Source organism: Medicago truncatula, chromosome 5 (genome assembly GCF_003473485.1).
Source record: "Medicago truncatula cultivar Jemalong A17 chromosome 5, MtrunA17r5.0-ANR, whole genome shotgun sequence".
Lineage (NCBI taxonomy): Eukaryota > Viridiplantae > Streptophyta > Magnoliopsida > Fabales > Fabaceae > Medicago > Medicago truncatula.
The window spans coordinates 27,409,636-27,433,925 of NC_053046.1; the positions used below are offsets into that span (position 1 = coordinate 27,409,636).

The 24,290-nt window shown below is 31.0% G+C and overlaps 4 protein-coding genes across 6 annotated transcripts; 2 read left to right on the forward strand and 2 right to left on the reverse strand.

The window, feature by feature from the left end:
• Positions 1-555: 555 nt before the first annotated feature.
• Positions 556-3,735, forward strand: LOC11431993 ((+)-neomenthol dehydrogenase). The gene is made up of 5 exons (XM_003614951.4): positions 556-720; positions 857-1,103; positions 2,609-2,674; positions 2,822-3,001; positions 3,220-3,735. Exons 1-5 carry the CDS (start codon positions 701-703, stop codon positions 3,592-3,594), a joined length of 888 nt encoding a protein of 295 aa, XP_003614999.1. The 5' UTR covers positions 556-700; the 3' UTR covers positions 3,595-3,735.
• A 59-nt stretch (positions 3,736-3,794) lies between these two features.
• LOC11431994 (probable glucan 1,3-beta-glucosidase A) lies at positions 3,795-8,566 on the reverse strand. Its single transcript, XM_003614952.4, has 8 exons — positions 8,318-8,566; positions 8,081-8,200; positions 7,803-7,988; positions 7,468-7,626; positions 5,515-5,684; positions 5,278-5,433; positions 4,619-4,971; positions 3,795-4,189 (listed from the first exon to the last, which is right to left on the reverse strand). Exons 1-8 carry the CDS (start codon positions 8,507-8,509, stop codon positions 4,008-4,010), a joined length of 1,518 nt encoding a protein of 505 aa, XP_003615000.1. The 5' UTR covers positions 8,510-8,566; the 3' UTR covers positions 3,795-4,007.
• A 3,694-nt stretch (positions 8,567-12,260) lies between these two features.
• LOC11431995 (zinc finger protein ZAT3) lies at positions 12,261-13,001 on the forward strand. The gene has a single exon (XM_003614953.1). The coding sequence runs from the start codon at positions 12,261-12,263 to the stop codon at positions 12,999-13,001; it is 741 nt and encodes a 246-aa protein (XP_003615001.1).
• Positions 13,002-14,846: 1,845 nt separating this feature from the next.
• On the reverse strand, positions 14,847-19,325 carry LOC11431996 (phosphatidylinositol transfer protein 3). Of its 3 annotated transcripts, none has more exons than XM_024784508.2 (6): positions 19,024-19,325; positions 17,208-17,303; positions 16,897-17,073; positions 16,574-16,672; positions 16,095-16,337; positions 14,847-15,534 (listed from the first exon to the last, which is right to left on the reverse strand). In XM_024784508.2, exons 2-6 carry the CDS (start codon positions 17,280-17,282, stop codon positions 15,130-15,132), a joined length of 999 nt encoding a protein of 332 aa, XP_024640276.1. In that variant the 5' UTR covers positions 17,283-17,303; positions 19,024-19,325; the 3' UTR covers positions 14,847-15,129. The 3 variants fall into 3 exon arrangements, with proteins under 3 accessions (XP_024640276.1, XP_003615002.1, XP_039690461.1); XM_003614954.4 differs by having other exon boundaries at positions 19,135-19,324; XM_039834527.1 differs by lacking the exon at positions 19,024-19,325 and adding an exon at positions 18,229-18,389.
• Between the last annotated feature and the right edge of the window lie 4,965 nt (positions 19,326-24,290).

The window sequence follows — 24,290 nt, forward strand, 5'->3', positions numbered from 1 at the left end:
GTTTGTTAAAAAAAAAAGATCTTATTGACCAAACCTCAAAATTGAAAAGTTTGTGGCGGGTATGCAAGTGCATCACCTTAACTCAATGTGGCTCCGCATTGACGGTAATCTATATATATATATATGAGTCGGGATCCGTTGACACTAGGTGTCAACGGATTCGTTGACACCAAATCATAATCTTCCATTTCAGTTTAATCAATGGCTCGTAATTACTCACAAGAAATATATTGTGATCTCCAACTCTTACAGTGCATGTAATCTCGCTCCATTATTGTGTGTGTGTTTTTTTTTTTTAACGGATCTTGGACTTTATAATATTTAATGCTGAAAATTGGATGCATTATGTATTGCCAAAGGTGAACGAAGGCAATCAAGAGGATATCTTTCTTTATTTATTTCAGTCACAGACATATCATATATCATGACAATGGAGGTTTAATATATATATTTTTTTTATTTTTAACGGGATGCTCAGAATAATTGTTTGGAAAAATTCATATTAATGATAGTTATTTTATAGTAGAAATTAATCTGAGATCACTTAATATAATCGAGCAGTGTGAACATAATTAAATAGAATAAATCATAATCGAGCAGTGTGAACATTAATATAATTCTTCAATATTTAATGACAAGGTAATATAGTTAAAACATAACAACAATCCATTTTGCAGCAGCTTTGTATTCACACAAATCAATGGCAGAAGCAAGTGAAAGGTACAACTAGTTTTCTTTGCCTTGTTTTCTTCAACTAATCCAATAACCCACAAATTTCATAATTCATATTTTTTTTAAACTCGGTATCCAATCCAAAATCAACTATTTTAACACGATTAATTTTCTTGATTTCTAGGGTTGCACTTGTGACAGGAGCAAACAGGGGAATTGGATTTGCAATATGCAAGCAATTGGTTTCTAATGGTATCAAAGTGGTGCTGGCAGCAAGAGATGAGAAGAGAGGTCTTGAAGCTGTTGATAAATTGAAGGATCTTGCACTTCCTGGCCATGTGGTTTTCCATCAACTTGATGTCATAGATCCTACAAGTATTGGATCTTTTGCAGATTTCCTCAAAAATCAATTTGGTAAACTTGATATCTTGGTATGATAATTCTCTTGTTTTTTCGGTCTATTCTTTTCATAATTATATTTAATTTAAAAGTATTAGCATTTAGGATATGTTAGGAACTGTTGTAGAAATATAATATCAAAATTAGAGTCTTAAGACTATGAAGGAGAAATTAAGCACAAAATAAAATATATTTTTTATTGACTCATTCATTCATTCATTCATGTCCTAATGATAAAATTAAAATGAACCATTCTACATGAATGATAGCCATCCATGTATCACCATCATAGAAGAGCTTAATAAAACCCAAAATATAATCTCTCAAAAAAAATCAAAATATAAAACAATTAAAATTAAAATCATTACTAGCTTTTGTTAAAATTTTAAAATGAAATTGTTCAACTATCATTTTCTCCCGGTTCAGACTGAAATTTGTCTTATAGTTAAGAAGAAAATCTTAATATTTAATGTTAGTGTCTTGTGTACTTGAGAGATTTGATGGTGGGAGAGACCAATAAGATAAAGTTAATTGTTGACTTGCTAGTGTCTTGTGGAATTTTAATAAATAAAAAAATCAATTATGGAAACTCAAAAAGTTATATGTGCATGTTACATGGACTATGGTTATCTTGTTGGGAATAGTTAAGATAACATGATTCATGGAGTAATCCTATCACATGGTTTAAGGGCCTTGGAAAAGAAAAGGTGTATGAGGGAGTATGTCATGCTCATACGGATCCAAATATTTTAATAAGTGGGGTCAAAATTATATAATAAAAGAAAACTGGTTAAATATTTTATGTCATGCTCTAAGATTACTGGTTAAATATTTTATAAAAGAAAACTTTATCTTAAAAATAAGCGTTATTTTTATCGATATAATAATTACAATTTTTTTTATAAAAAACTACTTCTTTTGATTTAATAACTAGTGCTCTTAAAACACTCAATAGGATCCTTCTTAGTTTGCAATTTTTTGTAGTATTATAAATGAACTATGTGAAGACAATAATATTATATATAAGTGAAGTCAAACCGGATAAATATCTAATTTTAGATTAAAAATACAATACACAAGTGGAGGGAAGTGGAGTCGGTTGACCCCATTGCCCCCACTTTGGATCCTTCCATGGATGAATATATTCTCAATTTCTCTAAACAATGGGAGTATTTCATTGGAAAATATTAGATAGACACAAATACCCAGATTCAAGATCTAATTTTGAAATTATTTTTAAAAAAATGGTCATATCTATCTCTTTTATAAATTTTTTTATTTCATTTGTGAAAAAGAAAAGAATATAACAACTATTACTTTGAGTAAGTTACAACATGATTTCTAAGTACCAATAAAGACTAAAATGAAGTTTAAAGCTCTCCTTCAAGTTTATCCTGATCTTAGTTAGTCGCTGAGACTCAACTCACCTAAATTTTTTGTTTAGCAAAAAGAAATATAGAGCTAAATATTTTCATCTGTCAATTATAATTTCTTGCACATCTTGACATACCATAAATCCTTTAAAATTTGTCTATAGGTAAACAATGCTGGAATTGTAGGAGCACAAGTGGATGGTGAAGCTTTGGCTGCTCTTGGTGTTGTGGTATGATAATCACTTAATTACATCCACTCTTTGAATCTGTGTTTACAACAAAAGCTTAGAATGTTTTATTAAAATTAAATTTCAAATATATTGAAAATCAAATTTAATGAAATTCTCTTTGAATTGATTTCTTGTTCGGTTGTGCAGGTAGATCCTAGCAAAGTTGACTGGACTAAAATATATTTTGAAAACTATGAATTAGTTGAGAAAGGCCTAAGAACAAACTATTTTGGAACCAAAGAATTAACTAGAATTCTGATTCCCCTTCTTCAGTGTTCAAGCTCGCCAAAAATTGTCAATGTTTCTTCCTCTATTGGAAGGTTGGAGGTACGACTACTTAGCTTATGTTTGGTATTTTTGTGGATATGTCAGAATCAGGGTATGATCTACTCATCGTGGTTTTCTATTTTTGATCGAAATTGTTTCAGAGTTATAAGAATTTCCCCAACTCTAGAAATTTATCTAATATAATTTGTTCTCGCTCTTGATGACATGTATATATAACTAATTGAAGGTTTGCTTATTGTAATGTAATTTTTCCGCAGATTTTGGCAAATGGACGACCTAAAGAAATACTAAGTGATGTCGAAAATCTTACCGAAGAAAAGATTGATGAAATCATGAATGAATTTCTAAAGGATTATAAGGAGGGTTCACATGAAACCAAAGGTTGGCCTCAATCAAATTCTGCATACATTGTTTCAAAAGTTGCTCTTAACGCCTACACAAGAGTTCTTGCCAAGAAGTACCCTTCTTTTTCGATAAATGCTATTTCCCCTGGTTTTGTGAAAACTGATATGACTCATGGTAATGGTGCTCTAACATCTGATGAAGGTGCTGAACCTATTGTGAAATTGGCACTACAAGATGGTAGTCCTTCTGGTCTCTTTTTCTCTCGAGGCGAAGAGAAATCATTTTGATCGACGATTAATTTCAGCTTGGAAATAAAATATTTGTCTAAACCAGTCGTGTTTTAAACTAGTTTTTATGCTATAAACAATGATGTTCATTCTAATGTTAAACTTTATTTACATTCTTCTTATTAAATGGGATTGGAATAATATGCTGTTGATTGTGTTTTATACTTTTATCTGTGAGACAGACGATAAACAATGGAGTCTAGTATGGAACACAATTCATTGTCTATACCGAGTTATGAAACAGAATGAAGTACTTTTTTTTTGTGGTGGCCGGGGTTTGAACTCCGGACCTTACATATATTATTTATTCATACCAATTGAGCTAAGCTCAGGAGAACATAGAGTGAAGTACTTAAATAAAGGATATAAAGCCTTACATGATGATCATATATATAATCATAATTTTGGAGTAATTAGAACTTGATATAACCATTCTTCATCATCCATTCTAGACTCCAGTGTTTGTTCACGTTTTTGAATGCCCAATAAGCATACCCAAATGTTGCTCTCCCATAAACATCTAATTGAGCCTTACCAAATCTTTTGTAGTCATTTTTTATAGCTCCTTTAACTTGCCACTCAGCAACCCATTCACCTTGAATTCAAATTCACATTGTTTAGAAAAGAAAACAAAATTGTATATTATTTAGAGAAATAAAAATAATTGAAATTATAATTTATCCAACATGTACCCTAAAGTTCTCTATCGACTATACTCTTTGAGGGATCTCCTCTTTGAGTTCTCTATGAGACTAATCTTTGAATGGACAATAACTTTTTTTTTCACTTTTTTTTTTCTTTTGTACTGGGTTGGATTTTCTCTCAAAATGGACAAGTCATATAATCGAACCCATGTTCAAGTTATTTTTTAAGGAGATTCTCAACACTACATTGGTCGTTTTAATACTTTGTAGTCGAATTTCTCATATAAAGTATCTATTTGAAAATGTCACCGTAAAATGGCGAGTAAACGATTTATATTCAGAGAAAGAAAGATTTGATCATTAATTTGAAGAGTACTCACCGACAAAAATAAGAGGACCATTTGAGGTTGTAACAAAATTCAAATCCGATGATCGATTATTGTAAATATAATCAATATTTTGTTGAACACTCATGTTTGTAAACTCATCTCCAAAGATGCTGTAGTAGTGGACATCAATCACTGATCCCATAAGGCCATTAGCAAGAGGGAAGAATTCTCTAGGCATGGAGGATCCTAATCTATTTGAGAACACCACAAATACAGTAGAAGAGTGCTTTCTCACTGCTTCATAACCATCCTTGTAGTATTTGTTCAAACTTTCTAGTGTTGCATCAGGTGACCTAGGCTCGTTTAGAAGTTCAACTGCATAAAGACTTGGACTTTTTGCATACCTATGACACATAAAAATATAGAAATGATTATATATTTAATATACAAATAACATGGAATAATTATTACTTATATCATGAATAGTTGTGTATTATAATGTCATATTATGAAGCACGGACACAGACACAACCGGACACGACACAGACATCGACACGTCGACATGTATAATAATTTGAGAAAATGATATAATTCAGTGTAATTATAAGTGTCGTGTCAGTGTCGGGCACCGATGCGTGTCTGACACCGGAACATCCTTATTTAGAGAAGAGTCTGTGCTTCATTGCTTATATGTAATGTGATGTATGCACCTTGCAGTTAAGAAGTCAATGACTTGAACAGTTTGTTTGATACTTTCATCTGTTTTGCCCCATTCTTGTGCTCCATCTCTTGAAGAGCTATGCTCATAGCCATTTTGAGAATCAGGTGCTGCATGAAGATCAATCATCACTTTCAATCCATATTTTCTGCAGATAGAACATCATTAACCATAATATCATCATAGGCAAATTACTTGAAAAAAAATCTTATTTAGTTTGTGGACATACTCAGCCCACAAAAATGCATTGTCTAGTGCGTGCAATGAACCTCCCACATAAGGCCATGGTGGAGTTGGATCACTTGCTATCCACCAACCCACTGGAATTCTAACTGCATTTAATCCATTCCTAGCTATGAATTTGAAATCATCTTCAACTATAAAAGTGCTCCAATGTTCCTGAAAATTGAACCCCATGAAACGTTTACCTTTATTTTTATTGTACTATTGTATATTTAATTTTACTGCACAATTACCAACATGGTTAATTACCAAATGTCTGTCTCTTTTAAAAAAAAAAATATCCGGATTTAATTCTTGGAATCATTAGTCTCATAGCAAATTCAAATTATCTAAATTGTAATACTTTGTAATTAGAGTTGATTGATAAGAAAGATAAATTCAACACAAATAAAATTGTTCAACTATTATTAAGGACGTCTTTCAAAAAAAAAAAAAAAACTATTTATTAAGGACGATATTTAATGTTTTGCATTGAAAAAAAAAAAAAATTATTAAAGTTAATTAGTGGATGACTGGATTCCATCTACAAAAACAAAAGTTGGTGGATTCTTTGTCCTAATAAGACTACCTTAATATGACATTGCGCTACCCAACTAATTAAAAAAGACTATCTTAGTTGGACCACCATCACGTGTGAATGAGGAGACTTGCTAGTTGCGACAATAAAAAGGAAACTAGGTGGGTATTTTTTTTAAGTAACTTAATGGTTAGAATTCACACAATTTAATTGTTGTGGAGAAGTGGAGTGTCCGGATTCAAACCTTATATAAGTGTATATAGATTGAATTCTCTCAATTAAAAAAAGGGTTAAATATGTTTTTAGTCCCTATAAATATGTCAACTTTTCGTTTTAGTCCTTCTAAAATTTTCCTTCAACTTTTAGTTCCTATAAAATTTTCAATCTTCACAAAAAGTAAACTCAAATGTAAAATTCATATTTTTAAAGTAAAATATGTAAAATTCATATGTAAAATTCTAATTTTCAATCGTTTTAGTCCTTTTTAAAGTAAACTCATATGTAAAATTTATATTTTTTAATAAAATTTTCCAGAAAAATTCAAAATATTATAAGAATCTCTCCAAAAAAAATTAGAATTTATTAAAAAAATATGAATTTAATATGAATTTTTATATTTTTTACGGTTAAAAATTCATATTTAATTTGTGTTTTGTTAAAAAAATTTAAATTTTTTTATGCATTTTTTTTTTAGAATATTTTACACGTTTCTGGATAATTTCATTAAAAAATACAAAAGTGAAATTAAATATAGGGACCAAAAGTAGTGATTGAAAATTTTAAAGGGACTAAAAGTTGAAGGAAAATTTTAGAGAGACTAAAACGAAAAGTTGACATATTTATAGGGACCAAATCATATTTAACCCTTAAAAAAATAATGTCGAAATCTTAATTGTTAATGGTCAAGAATCTCTGCATCATTTTTCGGTTATCAATCAATAGTCAAAGAATCTCCGCATTATTTTCTCTTTTTTTTTTTAATTGACAAGTTCCATTTGAGTGTACATTTTGTTGTTGAACAAAAAATTAGAAACCTCTAGAAGAAGAAAAAAACAGTACAAGTGATATCTATACCAACAAAGCATTTTATTTGATTGACTTTCTTGTAAATATAGATCTAAGTGATGGTTCCCAATTCATCGTAAATGTTATAAATATATGTGAGTGTTTGAGAATACAAGATAAATTTACTGTTAGTATTATTTTATAAATTTATCTTATATTAATATTTAATGGTATGTGATAGAGAAATTAAAAGAATTAACTATTTCTTTTTTTTACCAAGCCTAAAATTATTTAATTATTATTAACTTTCTCATGATAACACACCACTTGTGCTTAGAATTTGAAAACTGTGCACCATATATTTAATTTATGATTTCAATTATAATAAATTTAGTTTACAACAAATATGAATAATACCTTCATTATTTGTGGAGCTTTCTTGAGCCCATAACCATTTGTTATTTGGAATTCACCTTGCATCCTATCAGAAATTGTCATTACAAAAATTGTTGGGTCATCATTTCTCCATTCGTTGACCAATGATACATCAGCAGTCACTACCTCTTCCGTCTTTACCTGCAAATCCTCTCCATGAATTCATCATTTTAAAATAGGATAATAATAAAGAACCTAAAAAAAAATTATAAAGAAAATGCTCATGAATACCCTAGTAACATTGTTTAAAGAAACAAATATTGTGTAACAAAATAATGTATTTTCTCCGGTCTTATTTATAACGAAGGGTCGGTCACCTGTAAGAAGTATCCATTTGAAGCTTTGATTCGAACACGGGTGGAATTATCATTTTCCTTAACAATATGGAAAGTTTCAGAATCAATGGAAGAATTAGAAACAGCAACAACGTTATATCCATCCAACCCCACAAATTGTTTGTTAAACACCCTAAATCTGAAAGTTTCTTTGTTTATTCTCCACAACTGCAATACACAAAATAAATAAATATGAAGAGTATATTTTAAACTATATAGTAACTTTTTAATGAAATTGAGTTGCAATTAATTGATCTTACTTTAAATGTTTCCCAACCAGAAGCACTTGAGCGGTTTGCAACAAGGATAGTTCCTCCTCCAGACTCAGCACACAAATATTTCTTCGTTGTTACAGATTTGAACTGAAGACCCGTTCCATCCTATAAAAAATATATAGAAAATTAAATATATATATAAGATAATATAAATAACAGAATAATGATAAATAAAATGTGTGTGTATATTTATATAAAATATTTCTTTATGTAATTACTAACCAAGAAGTCTTTACTTGGAATGGCATCAAAGAGAGAAGGTTTGATCCAACCTTCAGTAACCAACCAACCACCAAGGTTAACTGCTTTCAATCTAAACTTCTGATTTGGTCTCCCATGTGTGGTAGAAAGCATAACAAACAACATAATAATCAAGTTAAGAAACCATATTTTGAGGTTGATACAGTTTTTCATCGTTAGATGTCTATGAATCTTTGTCTTAACCTCTTCACTTTTTTGCCTTAAAGTGACTAAGATAAGATTAGTTGTATATATAGGGAATAGGTGATGGGGAGTTTAATTAAGTAAGATCAATGTACGTGAAGTGAACGTAGTCAACGCACAAACCTTTTTATTTTGTCGTGTTTCTCAAAAAAAAATTTTATTTTTTTATGAACTCAAAGAAGTTGTTGAGATTTCATATATGTCCTATTTTAAAATAAATAAGAAAGTAGTATTCTTATAAATAAGTAAAAAAGAAGAGTTTGGATAATTCAATTGGTTTGAGCAATTAGAGAAAGTGAAAAGTTCAGAGTTTAAATTATAATAAAAAGAAAATTAATATAACAATTAACCCACTAACATTTTACATTAAGCTTAATCAGAAAGCATGTGTGTTCTTTCAATAAAAAACCTGTGACTAATAAACTAAACAATATTTCCTCCACTTCCTTATAAATGTTTCATTTTTAATTGACACAATTCTTAAAAAAAATTGATTGATTTCATTTATTTTAATAATAAAATGAATTTTATTTACTAAAACGTTATTATTAATTGTATTTAATGGTGAGGTACTAGTTAGGTAGATACAACTCTTTAATTCTGACTCTTAATAATCTCTTTCTTTTTATATATAATAATAAACTCTACATTGCTTCCACCGACATCTCACAGGTAAATAAATATTCATGCTCGAACTATAGAATATAATACATAATTCTTCTTGTAAATAATCTCTTGTTCTTTCTTAGTCTTACTTGTCTCAGCTGTTTTCCTCAGTTATTTGCTGCAGTTGCACGTCAGGGTACTAGTATTCTTCATCATTTTTCATTTAAAAAAATTTCAAAAAAAGTTACATAATTTTACAAGTTATATCATACATGTTACAATTGTTGTCGCATAGAGTTATAGATTGCATATTGAAGTTGGATTCACCAAGTTATAGGTGATTTTAACATTCAGCAAGGAGTTGAAGCAAGTTTGCAGGGTTGGTTGTTATCTAACTGATGTTTGATATCTTCGACACAGCGAGCGAGGCAGCGAGCCCTTGTGAAACGAAAAGAACTTGTTCACTTGATGTGTGTTGATGTTCCACTGAGTAAGAAGGGCATATATGAATCAATAGAAGTTGGCAAAAGAATTAGAAGTATTCCTATGAATGGTTTTAATACATGAACAAATGACTGCAATGCTTGCCATGACACAGCACCGTCGCAGGAAGTTTATATTTATTGTTTCTGAAATGCATTCTTTCTAACTCGTCTTTCATCTTCTCTCTATCACTATGATGTCTTTTGTGCTATAACACTCTGTGTTTTGAAGTTCATATTAAGGTTTGACACTTCACATTAATTAACACTAGTAATCATGTGTTTTCTTTCGACAATTATTAGTTAGGAATCCTGCTCTTCCCCCTGCACTTTTCGCTCGCGCCCTGCAGCCATCACCAAAATAACCCTACGCTAGTTAACTAACGCAAGTGTAAAAAATAAGGGACTTAGTTTTTACACATGTGTGACTTAAGTCACGCTGCATGAGTTAACTCACGCATGTGTTAACACGTGCGTGAGTTAACTAACGCTGGTTTTCTTCCTTATTTTGTCTATGAACATGCTGCAACAATTATATAAAACATGACTTGTTTTCTTTCTTATTGTTCCACGTGCTGTGTTCGCGTGCTGCATTCTCATTCATGAAATTTGTTAGATTTTTAAGTGGATTTGCTAGTTGCCCCATAAATATAGTATAACACCTCAAACCTTTTCTCGGATGGTTTATAAAAGACATGTAAGCAATAAAGTGAAAAACAAAATAAGCAAGCAATTCATTGTTCAAAAAACATTAAAACAGCAAAAAACATGTATCCAGTTTTGTACTAGCGTTAACACATGCGTGAGTTAACTTATGCAGCGTGACTTAAGTCACGCATGTGTAAAAACTAAATCTTTTATTTTTTACACTTGCGCTAGTTAACTAGCGCAGGGGCATTTTGGACATGGCTACAGGATGCGAGCGAAATGTGCTATGTGAAGAGCAATCTTCTTATTAGTTTAGAATTGTCAACTGGAATTCAAATGCTTTATATTTGCAATAGGACCAACTGAAGCTGGATTTTGTGTCTATAGTAAGGTATGCATTCAGCTATTCACTGTTCCACAAATCGAGTGTTAACACGTAAACTCGCCCGAGTTTATGTTTTTAGGTGGCAAAAACGTGTTAACTCGGAGGTAAACTCGGTTTTTGGTGAAATCGGAAAGTTTGACCGAGTGAACACGTGTTAAACTCGTGTAAACTCGGAGTAAACTCGTCCGAGTTTACCTTTGAATTTTTTTTTTTTTTTTTGGTTTTTTTTTTTGCTTAATTGCACTTTTCCCCCCTATAGTTTGCCAATTGTGCGATTTTGCACCCCATAGTTTTAAACGAGCGATTTTGCCCCCTATAGTTTTCCCTCTTTCTGATTTTATGGTCCCCATGACATTTAGTGCTGATTTTTTATCAATTAATGTGTGCCACGTGTGTAACTCCATTTTTTTATTTTTTTAAAAATGGAATTACACACGTGTCACACATTAATTGATAAAAAACAGACATATCAGCACTAAATGTCATGGGGACCATAAAATCAGAAAGGGGGAAAACTATAGGGGGCAAAATCGCTCGTTTAAAACTATGGAGTGCAAAATCGCACAATTGGCAAACTATAGGGGGAAAAAGTGCAATTAAGCTTTTTTTTTTTTTTTTTTGTCTCATTTTCTTTCAAAATCCTTTTTTTTTTATTTTTAATCCCAAGGTGCTGAAATGTTGCCTTTACGGTTAACATAACTCGGTTTTTTCATGCTTGTTATGTACAGAAGCTACGCCAATACGTGAGAATGGTGTCTACATTGAATTTTAGGGAATGCATTCAGAAGCTTGTTATTATTGATTGTTTTGAAATCATTCGAATATATTACTTGCTCAAGTATTTAAATGAGAAAATAGAACAATTGAAGTTAAAGTTACAACTGAAGATGAAAAAGAGTTTAAATTACTCATAAATTTTGTTTTTTATTGTTAGAGTTTATTACTTAAACGTGGTTAATTGGTTATGTTTTGTTTAAATATTAGCTTACATATGCTATATATATAATAAATTTTATATAATTTTAATTTTAGGTAAACTCGTACGAATTTACGAGTCGAGTTTACGATTCGAGTTTACATAGCTAAAACGAGTTGAGGTAAACTCTCGAGTTGTAAAACATATCAGCTATATCCCTTTTATAGTTCATCCCATTTCTCATTATAGGTCTTTTCTATTTGTAAAGTTTTTCTAATGACAAAGTTATTTTTCTTCTAATGGAATTATCATGCTTAGTGGAAGCGACATGCCAGTCCACAATGTTTGAATTGTTAAACCATAGAAATCCTAAACGAATTCGATATTGCCATGGGTTTCAACAGTCATGTACTTGAACCAGTATTGTCAAATAGCAGCTAAAGCAGTGTTATAGCATAGAGAAATTTTAGCCATACAACATTGTTCCACGCTATGCAATTTAACTCAAAGTTTTCTCAAATAACCGCTATAGCCTCGTAGCATAACAAAATTCAAACAAAAAGAAAAAGTAGAAACCGTCAATTGGAAGTTGAAGTAACCGCTAGGGGGTGTGTGTATTACATACATAAGTGGATTGGTCATAAGTTTTGGTTTGTTGGTTATTTTCTCTTGAAAGAAAGAGAGATGAAAGGTGGAGATAAAAATTGGTCCGATGATCAATACAGGATGAAGAAGAAGCGTAAGGAATTGGGTGGGGAATCATCATCATCCAACAACATTGCTCGTACTTGCACTGAATGTGGTAAGATATTCTGGTCATGGAAGGCTCTTTTTGGTCATATGCGTTGTCATCCTGAGCGTCAATGGAGAGGCATTAACCCTCCTCCTAATTTCAGAAGACAACAACAACAACTTGTGACTCCAGAAGAACAGGAAGGTGCTGCTTCTTTGCTTTTACTTGCTAATTCAAATCCAAAGAACAAGAACAAGAACAAGAACAAGAAAACAACAACAACGGTGGTGGATGATGAGGATCAGTTTGTGTGTTCGTGTTGCAACAAAGTATTTGGATCCCATCAGGCACTTGGAGGACACAGGGCTAGTCACAAGAATGTCAAGGGCTGTTTCGCCGCCAATACAACTCACGATGACAACCATCACCCAATGACTCGTGGAAACGTTGAAGGGGAAGAGGTTAATAGTAATAATAATAATAATGACTGCATCATCGGACACAAGTGTAGCATATGTTTGAGGGTATTTAGCACTGGACAAGCACTCGGTGGTCATAAGAGGTGTCATTGGGATAAAGGGGAACCCACGACACCAACACTACCATTTGATTTGAATTTCCCTTTTCCACCTCTCCCTCCTCCTGCTCCAGATCATTCTTCTTCTCCCCTCACTCTTCATTTGAGGTTGTGACTTTAATTTCTTCTTCTTCTTTAGTGCTCATGTATGTTTGATTTGCAACCCTAGTTGTAATTACCCCCTCTTTGGAGTATTTATCAAATATTTTCTTTATGAAGATGATGATTCTTCAGGAAATTAGTTTGCAGTTTATAATACATGATGATTATATATTGAATCATTTGGACTGGATTTTGTGTGAAAGAGGAAGTTCCATTTATTTTCCAATTGAATATTTTAGTATCTAGAATCATTTATTTTCTGTTCTATTTTCTTGCCGTATTGGATATGAACCAATTAACAACGCAGGGATGATTATTAGAAATAGAAGTATATAAGATAAATCACTTGTATTATATGCAGGACCAATGTTAGATTATTTGCTGAGTATTTATTTTGAATTCATTTTTGGAGTTTTTTTTTCTTCCATGGAATGCTTTTGCTTCATTTATACAAAAACAATACAACACTTTTTGAGAATGTCCTTCTGTAAATGGATCTCACTCAACAGTTGAAATTTTAGGTGAATTTTTTATTTTTATTTTTGTTGGGTGAATGACTCAACAGTTGAATTATAAACAATATATCTCATTCAGGCAAACCAATAGTCAACAACACGATCACCCATTTTGTTCGTGCAAAATTTCAGGTGTTTGATCATATAATCCGTTATTATTAAGATGTCCACCAACAAATAGAAGTGTTATTTGAACAACCTTTAATTGACAACTTTTGGGGAATAGGTATTTACACAAAAATCAAAGGAATAGAGAGATAAAGTAAAAAATAATGTGAGCATGAGAGAGAAAATTATAGCAAAAATTGTCACAAAATGGATGTTCAAATATCATTTCTCACCAAAAAATAATGCCTTAGCTGACACTGTATCAACTATGCGTACATCAAGGAACAACTATTTAATTCGAGGGAATCCTCAATGCCACTACAAAGATTATGGTACAACTCAAATACCTTAATCAGGACAGGAGAGAACAACTTAGGCTCTGTTTGATAAAAATAGCGGATAGCTGATAAACTAGCTGATAACTTGTAGCTGATAAGATAACTGAAGTGTTTGGTAAAAATAGTGGTTTAACTAGCTGATAAATGTAAAATGACATAAAGGGTATTCTTAATTCATAATAAAAATTATATCAATTAATATTTAAGTATTTGTAATTTTGTAAACTAATTTTTCTTTAAAAAAATACTTTAAATTTATTAATTTAATATATTCTATGTATTATAAATTAAATTAAATTTTATTCACTAAAATTTTATCTTATATTTATTATCATTTAAGTGTTTCCACTTTATAAAGAAAATAACATTTACCTCAAAAACAAAAAAAAAAGATAACACTAATAGAGTAATAGTATTTTGTTTCGTAAAAAAAAACTAAGGTATATATTTTTTCAAAAAAAAAAGGCCCGCTCATATATAGACAAAAATTGGAATAACGGGATCGTAGTCTTTATTACGTAGCTTATTATAAAAATTGTAATGGATAAAAATGGAATTTAAATGAAATAATAAGGGTAAAATTAGAAGAAAAGGTGAGAAGCTATAAGCTCAAACTCTACTTGGAATAGCTTCTGAAAAATAAATTATAAGTTCATGGTGAAAAAGTGTTACCAAACAGAGCTTTTTTTGTCAAATGAGCTTATAAGCTATAAGCTACGAGCTAAAAGCTCTTTTTTGGGTGTTACCAAACAGACCCTATCAATATGGTCATGGCATACCATGTCCCCTGCCTATTCAATCCTTAACAACCCAATATTAGAAGAAAACTGAAAGGCTTAAGTGAAAATACTGGCGCTTCGATGTGATAACACAAGAAAACTGAAGACATACATGCAGTTGGAAGGAGAAGATGGACTTGTATGGTCTAAACAACTAGAAATAAACAATATTTCCATCTATGAGGGCAGAAAATAGATATATACTGTCAAAAGTAAGCATTCCATGCCAGTTTAAAAGGTTAGAACTTTAATCCAGTAACATCATGTCATTTTAAATTGAGCATCAAGTAAACAAGATGTCTCTTGATTCTAAATTTCACGCAGAAAACAATGTCACAGCATTGTATTACCTCAGTGCCTATTTTAAATTTTGAAGGCGCTGAGTTGTGTAATTTCTCTTTCTAATGCACAGCAGCACTCACATTCCGATCCTCATGATTAACCGAATTTTGATCAGGGTCCATTAAGCCGGTGTTCGTCACTGAGTCAGAAGAACGGACTATTTTCTCATTGTCAGAGGCATCGGAATCTGTGTCTAGTTTAATCGAATCCAAAGAAGGAACATCAGTTGCAACTGAGGATGGAGAGATTTCCCTTGTCCAGAAAGATGGAATCTTCTTGTCATCCTCTTTCATTCTCTCGGCATATTTATTTATGTCAAATGGTGTATTCTCGTTACCATCGAATGCAGATTCAAGATGGTCCAAATCAAATAAATTCTCCATAATCTTCTTGGTGTTCTGATCATCAGAATAACAAAACTTGACTTTGTTATAAGTCTTGGTATCTAATATAGGCTTCACCATCTGCAGCAACATATTTTTTGTCATCACGAAATTGTATAAGATTAATGATTAATGATTAGAATAGTAGCAGCTAAAAATGTGTAAGTTGAGCGCAAAAACTATAAATTTTCCACATTGCCATGCAAGTCTAGAAACAAAAAATTAGATTAAAATTAAAATTTAGGTTCAAAAAATTAAAACATTAAATGCTGAAATATTAAAACTTGGATTGACTTTGTCATATATACACCTAAAGAAGAAGAAAACGGAAAGGAGTTTGGATCCATGCTACAGTTCTAGACAAAGTACACTTTTATTTCGATTTCAATTATGAACTTATCTCAAGTGGTTCACATATGCATAAAATATTAAAAGTTCCTCGGGAATGAAAATCGTTTTGGACTCGTTGTGGCATAAAATGTAATTAGTCAACATCACATCATCAACTTGTGGATTCAAACACCTCCATAAATTTAAAATGTATCACTTATCATGTTATAACCAAAACAAAATCTACATGATACAAAAATCAGCAGGAAGAAATTGAAGAGTGAAATGTCAGAATGGAAAAACTTAGGTACCGTGAAGAATGGTTCAAAGATTTTAGGTGGATTGTACAGTATTGCCAGACCCAGCCGTTCAGGATAATGCTCTTGTAATACATGAGCAGTTTCGCGTGTCACTTTGATAGATATATGTGACATATTGAAACCCTGGAAATCAACCAGCCAGACCATCTGTTCCTGTTCCGGTGAAAGATTTAGAATAGCATTCTCCATGCAGTACACCAAATACTTAATTTGTCCTTTTGTAGTCTTCGAGTTCTGAATTCCAAATGATGAAGGAAAAACAAGAAAATGAATAACATTATTTTACAAGATCAAATAATAAATAAAATTTTAAACATTATGCATGTATTATCTGCTAATCTGACATCAATATCAAAGCAGAGTTAAAGAGTGCTTTCTAGGATTTAAAATTGTAGAAATGTAAACTGATAAGGTAAGCAAAACCTAAAACATCTGACTTAGATATGCTAGAGGTCGAAGGAATGACTTACCTGACGAGCAGGTCTCATTACAAGTACTGTTCTCCCATGCTTGTCAGTATAATTTGATCTGTAGATCTTTCCGGTTTCTGCTTCTTCAGCAACATCTTCCTGCATCGACAAAAAAATACAAATCAAAATAATCTTAGAAAATAGATGGTTTGACAAAACATACAAAGATGACAACCATTCCAGATGAGACTGTAATTAACTCGGTCAACCGAAATCAGATAGTCAAGTCTTAAGATCAATAATGATATTCAGATGCTGGTAGGGAACAAACATTATGTCTCAACTATCATTAAAAATTTAAAGAAAGACATGCAGCCACTCACCCAGCGGATCTCTTCTGGTTTATACTCTGCTCTCCATTTAAGGGTCTGCTTCAACATTTTAGCTGCCTTCTTGACATTCCAACTCCGTGCCCTTAAATACCTTGAGATCGATGCATCAGAACAATAAACCAATGCCTTACCGGACAGTGGCCCTATTAGCTTTTTCACCTCATTGATCTAGAGGAATACAACCATATTGAGTTGTGGGTCAAAGTTTTCATTTTCTCAAAACATTGCAGTTTTATATTTTCAGATGCCAAGTATTAAAACAGACTGAGAGTATGTCATATTAACACATAGGGGACATATACCTTTCCCTGCTGTTCTTCAGGTATTAACATTTTCACATGGCCATTAGAGGCAGTTTTCTTCAGGTCTTCACTCATGTTGGTCAGTGTAGAGATTCTCTAAAAATCAACAAAAAATACAGCAAAAGTCAATACCAATTTATCTATGTAATCTCTTATCATCGACATATTTGGAGAATAAAAGAAAGGGAAAATTAAATTGACATCCCTTATGGTTTTTTAAAATGTCACTGACACACCCTGTATTTTTCAAAAGACACAAAGCTCCCATGAATCTTAAATAAATTAAGCTTCCATTCCGAAAGTTTTAGTTTGCTGTCATTTCATTATTCTCTAGATGTGCCAGATATCTAATCAGATTATTTCATTTGTTCTCTTCCGTATAAATAGTTTCTGCAGTAAGCTATGAAGCACTGACACAGACATCAGACACTGCACTCGCACGTCTACACCGGTAATAGTTTGAAAAAAATACATAATTGAATGTAATCACATGTATCGGTCTCGTAACGATGTTGGACATTGACACGTGTCCACACACCAATGTCCAGACACCGTAAATGGCTTCAAGCAGAAGTATCGGTGCTACATACACAAATTAAGATATCTAAGTGGAGAGTAGTAAGACTTTCTTTCATTTTTTCTATTCCGTAGCATTAATATGTGCAGTAAATGAACTAGTGGGACATTTGTGGAAGAGCATACATTGAAATTCCCTTCATGGAACAAAAATTTCAGAGAAGTTGTGAGCAGGTGCCTTGTATATTTATCAAATAAGAGCTCACTGCACCATATGTGTAGTCTTATAGTTGTAATATATATAGCCCATAATATAAATTGGCTTGCGTTTGGTTTGGTTTCTTATCATCGGTAACATTTATTTAAACACATGATGCTACAAATCTCCGACGCTCAGTTGAAAACAAGAGAAAAACTCATGTAAACTAAAGACAATAACCCTCTTAAAAAAGAAAAATCGCTCGTACTAGTGGACTATGCTCCATCGCCTCTCAACCCTCCTTACCGGTACTTCTGTTGGTCTTGTCCAACGTATCTTCTCTAATCTAGCTAAGGATTTAACCCTCTAAAATGGACCCTTGATGTTATGGGAGCCAAATCCCTACAGGCTACAACAATTACATATCTGAGGTTCAGCAGATATTTATAAATTTTGAAAGTATATAGTTACAAAGAATAGTAGATTCCCTTGGTCTAATAAGTTTCTGAAACAATAAAATCAAATTATACCTATGAGTTTCAGACTCAGACCAATGTTTTAAGAACAGGGCAAAAACTTATTGAACTATGAAATACTTATTTTTCAACAAAATTACACTCGTCGTCCCTTAACTTAATTTCAGATAACGATATTATCAATTTACCTTTTTTTCATCTCATTTTCGTCATCCTGATCAATTTGCATACAAATTTTCAAACATCAAATTTAAAATTCATATGAAATAAACATGAGTGAAAGACCGTAAATTTGCCGAAAATCATGAAAGAGTTAGATTTGAAGCTTGAAAATCCATATGCGAACGGAGCAAAATGATAAAAATTACGTAAAAGAAAAGATAAACCACAGAATCGTTATTTAAAATTAAGTTAAGGGAGTATTTTTGCAGGGTGCTGCCGATGTGTTTAAGTGATGCAGTGGTGAATAAGGTACCACCTATGAAGCACTGATACAGACACACCGGGCAGGTCAACACCAGCAAAATTAAATGTAATCATATATATTATCGGTGTCAGACGCTAACATGTGTCAGACACTAGACACAAACGTTCTATCATAATGGTAACTGTTACCCATACATACCTGAGTTTTAATCAACTGAATCTCCAACTAAGAGTTTTGAAAACACAATTTGAAACAGTAACAAACGAAATTAAGAGAAAAGAAAGAGATGTAAGAATGTTGTTGGCTAACCTGTTGAGCACGATTGATTGTTTGGGAGTTGGTGGAATTATTTTGACTAAGAAAAGAAAAATTAAGGAAATGAGAAAAGTCAAACTTGTTGTTCTGATGAACAAAATGAAATGAAGATGTGACACAAAAACAAGAACTATGGTTTTTAAAGATAGTGATGCCGATAGATACTTATGCTGATTCCGATATTTGGACACACACTAACGCATGTGATGAGGTTTTAGCTGAATCAATCAATAATCCCATGTCATAGTCATATACCATTATTTATTCATTTGTCAAATCATCTATTTCAAATTTATTACTCCTAAGACAATTAAAAAAATAATAATCTTTTTCTCTTTGTAAGATATTTTACAAATTTTTACATGCATTTATTTTTTTTTTAAATATATTCCTCGTTTTCTGAATAAAAAATATATTCCTCGTTAGTAATACTAATTTATCTTATAATATAAAAAATCAACATTGAGTACATCAAGGGTAATTAACAACAGTGACACATATTTTAGATAAACTTATTACTTTTATCATTTTTTTAATACTCGTGGTTTTTGTAACGTCATCCTATAAAAAGAGAAGTGCAATTGAGACGACAATAAATATGTAAAATAATGGTACAATAATATAATATTCTAATTAATCTTTTTAGAGGTTTTTTTAGATGAAAGGAACTCTTTATCTCTTCTCTCAAAAAAAGGAACTCTTTATCTCAAAAATCATGGATCAATAAACGTAAATAAAGTATGAGAATTGTTGTTGACACATTGCATAAGGTTGTGTCACACGAGTAAAATACGTTTTTACCACTTCGGCAATTAAATGCCGAGGAATTCGAAACCGGCTGCAATTAACTGCCGAGGAAAACTTCGGTAGTTAACTGCCGAGGAAAACATTTATGCAGACAGTGGGTTCTGCATAATTCTAAAGCATTTCCAAGCCATTTTTCGGCCAGTTTTTACCTGTAATTAAACCAGAGCATTTTCAAAAGCAATATAAATCATACAACATTGAAACTTGGTCATAAACAAGAAAAATACAATATCTTTTACAATTGTCCATAATTAAATAACCGACATTTGGTTCAAATTACACAAAAGTTTGAAATTCATCAAAACGTTACAAAGTGTCCATAATTAAGTGTCCATAATTAAACAACTCATTACACGTGATTATATTAAATCCCTACTTACACATCACAATTGCATATGGAACAAACATACATATATAATATATTATTTTCCACCATATTCCGAAACATAAATCCGACGTCGCTATCGTCTTTAATAAGAGAAGAGAATATCTTCTTTAATTAAGAGTACTAATGTATAATTTTTTTTGCGGTCGTTTTTACAGAGAATAAAACAGAACGGAGAACGGTGGCGGTGGTGGTGGGCGGTGGCCGGAGAGTTGAATATAGGTGATGGTGGTGGTGTGAGCTATGTGAGAGAAACAAACAGCGGAGGGAGTGAGAGAGAAGATAAAGTAACAGACTAACATGGAAAGAAAATTAAAAAAAGAATACACTATATATATAGTGGTGTCTGTATTGTGTTTATTTTTTTTGTGTTCAATTATCATGACTGTTTTCAGAATACTTATTCTATAACGATAATGATATATCCTATTTTAGTTTTTTTTTTAAATACAAATTTTGAAATATTTATATTATAAAACATGATGAGCTGACATTGGACATGAATTACACCATATCAGTGACAAAACAAAACAAAATTACACTATTTGGTATTAATTCCATCTTCTTAGAATCCAAACATACTGAGATTATATGTGTCGGGTATACGGTGTCAAAGTTTTTCTCGAAATATTAGAGTTATATATTTTTTATCTTGTTATCTATATCAATATATGTAATAAGTAAATAAGAAATTTGGATAAATGGATGCTCCGAATCAGATTTTTCTTTATACCTAAGTTTCAATCAGAATTTTTTGGTACGCAAGAGTTGTGTGTATTAAATCATTGATCATTTGTTTAAGAGGCTCTAATTCTTTACTATTTAAATCACTCAATTATTGGTTATTAATCCGCTATATTATAATATCTTCGTTCACTATATCATAAAGTGTAAAAAGTTTATATAGTTAAAATATTTTCAAAAATATATTTATTCTTGCATATTTCAGAAAAAACAATTTTTCCCGAGAAATATTTTTCTAAACATGATTAGATTTCTGGATATCAATTAAAACATTTATCCAAATTTCTTATTTACTTATTACATATTTGCTCAGGAGATAATATTTTAAAACAATAGTATTGTATATGTCTAATTTTTCTATATAGATTTAGTCTTGTGACCAAATAATAGTCGCTCATTAATTGAATTGAGAAAATTAAACATACTACAAATCGTGTTAAAATACCAAATATATATTTAGATGTAAACAAGATAGTTCAACTCATCTAGAGAGCTATTAGCTGGTCCACGCCTATGGGGTTTAATAGCCCCGTTATATTTGTGGGGTAATATTTGTGTGATATTGGTGACATTATCAACCACAATGTTACAAGTGTATAAAACAATAAAAAAGTCTTGTGACGAAAAAAAAAATCACATGTGACATTGTGGTTGGCTAATATCACCAACCACAATGTCATCCAAATGCTATCTATATTTGTGATGCGCCTTCCGTCTAGAAGAGGTAGATGGAAAGAGGAAAAAGTAGTTCAGAGTTTATTGAGGAAGGGTCATTTTCATTTGTCAAAAACTCAAAATAAATGGAGTATAATTTAGAAATAGATAGATACAAAAAGTAGATAGTGAAACTTATTATTAAGTGTGTCCCACCATCATTAATTATTTTATACTTTTTCTTTAATTTTGTTTGTGTCTTTATCTCTTAAAATGAAAGAACTTGAGAGGATCTTAACTCCTTCGAATGTGCTCAAAATTTTGAATCTTCTCTAATTTTTCTCCATTACTAAGGTTTTTGAATATTTTGAGATATATAAAAAGATTTGATCATTTAATTTCATACTTTTGTACTTATATATTTAAAATTATAGGAATGATGCATTTATATATTTAAAACGATAGGAATGATGCAAATGGAGATAATAAAAAAAATGGAGAGGATCTTAACACGAATGAATTTGCTTAAAACTTATAATGTTACACAATCTTCGTGAGTTTAACTCAGTTTAGTTTGTAGTAACAATACATAATATATGTAAGATTCATGGTTCAAACCTCGACCAAAAAAAAAAATAATGTTACACAATCTTTCATGGAAGTTTTAAAAAGGAAGAATATAAGTTACAAGTTATGCTTACGAGTTATACAATCTTTCAACTGAAAATTTAATATTTAATATGTAATAACTTTTATACTTACGAGTTATTAAAATGTGGAAAAAGGAAGAATATAATAAAATTTATCCAATTTCAAATCAAAACTCGTAAGCATAAAAGTTATTACATATTAAATTTGCGAAATAATCAGAATTAAAATACAGAGACTTTATTCAAATGATAAAGAATAACCTCAACTGTTTTACCACATTTTACTTTGATTCTCTTTTCTCTTTTATTTTGAATTTGTAGTTAACTTGGTTTTAAAAAGAGTTTTTGAACTTATTTTATTTTCAAAAGATTTTTTTGTTAAACTTTGTTTATGAAAGAAAAAAGTTAAAACAAAATTCAAACACCGTCCTTTATAATTTTTTTTAAAGACGTCAGAATAAACTTGAAATGCTGGTCATCGGAATTAAGTCAATAGCCCTCCTTATTTTCAATGTCAAATTATAAATTTTAAAAATTTGAATTTGGGTGCTGCCAAGTTTGAACTTTGTAGAGCAGGATTTACATCTTTCTAGAACAATCAATCAATAATTTAATTGTAAATTTGTTGAACTAAAATCGTCTAATGCACTCCTTTGTTTTTTTAATACTAATGCGTTTATTTTTATTTTTATTTTGGTGATAAAAGGGGCGCCCCAAACGAAGCAATACCAACAGTATCTGCCCTTATTGCATTCCTTTTTTTTTTTTGGTTATGTTTTAAATATATTTTTGTCATGTAAATATACCCTTTTATTCTAAAGAAAGAAAGAAAAAGAGATAATGTGAGCTAGAATGCGAAATTGTGAAACATGAGTGTGTATTTATAGGTAAAATATGTATCATTTGTCAAATCAGTCGATAAAACTGTAAACACACCATATTTTTATTAAAAAAAAAGGTTAATAGTGCTTTTCACCCCTGTAATATAGTGTCATTTATGGTTTTCGTCCCTATAAAAAATTTTGTTTGATTTGCACCATCGTAAAATTTTTATTTTTCGGAAAACACCCCTAATAGGCCATTTTCAGAAAAAAATTTCAAGAAATTTTGGTATTCGCGCACCTGTATCGTATCGTACCAGGGCTTCATCACGACTATGTAAAAACTTGTACTTTGGAGAGTTTGATACAATACAAATTATATAATCCGAATCAATCAAACACAAAAATAAAATTATGTGGTCCACATTGCACCAATAATTTATGTAGTCCACGACACACATAAACTTTTATAAATTGACGTGTTTGGTTCATTAGAAAATCACACCACAGAACCATGAACACTTTTCATCTTAAATCCCTTCTTCATTCTTAATTTTCATTTGGGGGTGAGTTATGATATCATGATCACCGTTGACCATTAATATTATGGTTGTGTTTGGTAACATAAATAGGCTAGCTTATAGCTTGTTAGATTAGCTTATAAGCTCGTTGGATGAAAACGTGACGTGTTTGGTAACAAACTTTTCTCATGAGCTTATAGCGTTTTTTGAGAAACTATTTCAAGTAGATTTTGAGCTTATAGCTGGTAGCTTTTTATATTTACTTCCATTTTTTACCTTTATATCATTTTTTTATTTTAGAAAACAACCCACTCAAAAAAACAAAACTACCCACGTGGTGTTCATTTTTTTTTTTTACGGTTGCGTTATTCACTTTTTTTTTCTTTCTATTTAATGTTTTTTTTAATGTTTGTTGAAATATGTTTTGAGGTTTGTATATTTTTATACGGTCTCATTCAAAAAAAAAAATTGTAATAAATGTATTAAATATAATCTCAATTAAATTCATATATCACATTTATCATTTTAAAGACAAAAAATACTTTGAAATAAATAAAAATTGTTATAA

Coding starts and splice junctions, on each gene's coding strand:
- LOC11431993 (XM_003614951.4), top strand. CDS start 701: ATGGCAGAAGCAAGTGAAAG. Junction 2,675..2,821: donor TGGCTGCTCTTGGTGTTGTG/GTATGATAATCA, acceptor TCGGTTGTGCAG/GTAGATCCTAGCAAAGTTGA. Junction 3,002..3,219: donor CCTCTATTGGAAGGTTGGAG/GTACGACTACTT, acceptor ATTTTTCCGCAG/ATTTTGGCAAATGGACGACC.
- LOC11431994 (XM_003614952.4), bottom strand. CDS start 8,509: ATGAAAAACTGTATCAACCTCAAAATATGGTTTCTTAACTTGATTATT. Junction 8,201..8,317: donor TTCCAAGTAAAGACTTCTTG/GTTAGTAATTAC, acceptor TATTTTTTATAG/GATGGAACGGGTCTTCAGTT. Junction 4,972..5,277: donor ATTGACTTCTTAACTGCAAG/GTGCATACATCA, acceptor TATGTGTCATAG/GTATGCAAAAAGTCCAAGTC.
- LOC11431995 (XM_003614953.1), top strand. CDS start 12,261: ATGAAAGGTGGAGATAAAAATTGGTCCGATGATCAATACAGGATGAAG.
- LOC11431996 (XM_024784508.2), bottom strand. CDS start 17,282: ATGAGTGAAGACCTGAAGAAAACTGCCTCTAATGGCCATGTGAAAATG. Junction 16,338..16,573: donor TAATGAGACCTGCTCGTCAG/GTAAGTCATTCC, acceptor TTTGGAATTCAG/AACTCGAAGACTACAAAAGG. Junction 15,535..16,094: donor TCTTTGAACCATTCTTCACG/GTACCTAAGTTT, acceptor ATGTTGCTGCAG/ATGGTGAAGCCTATATTAGA.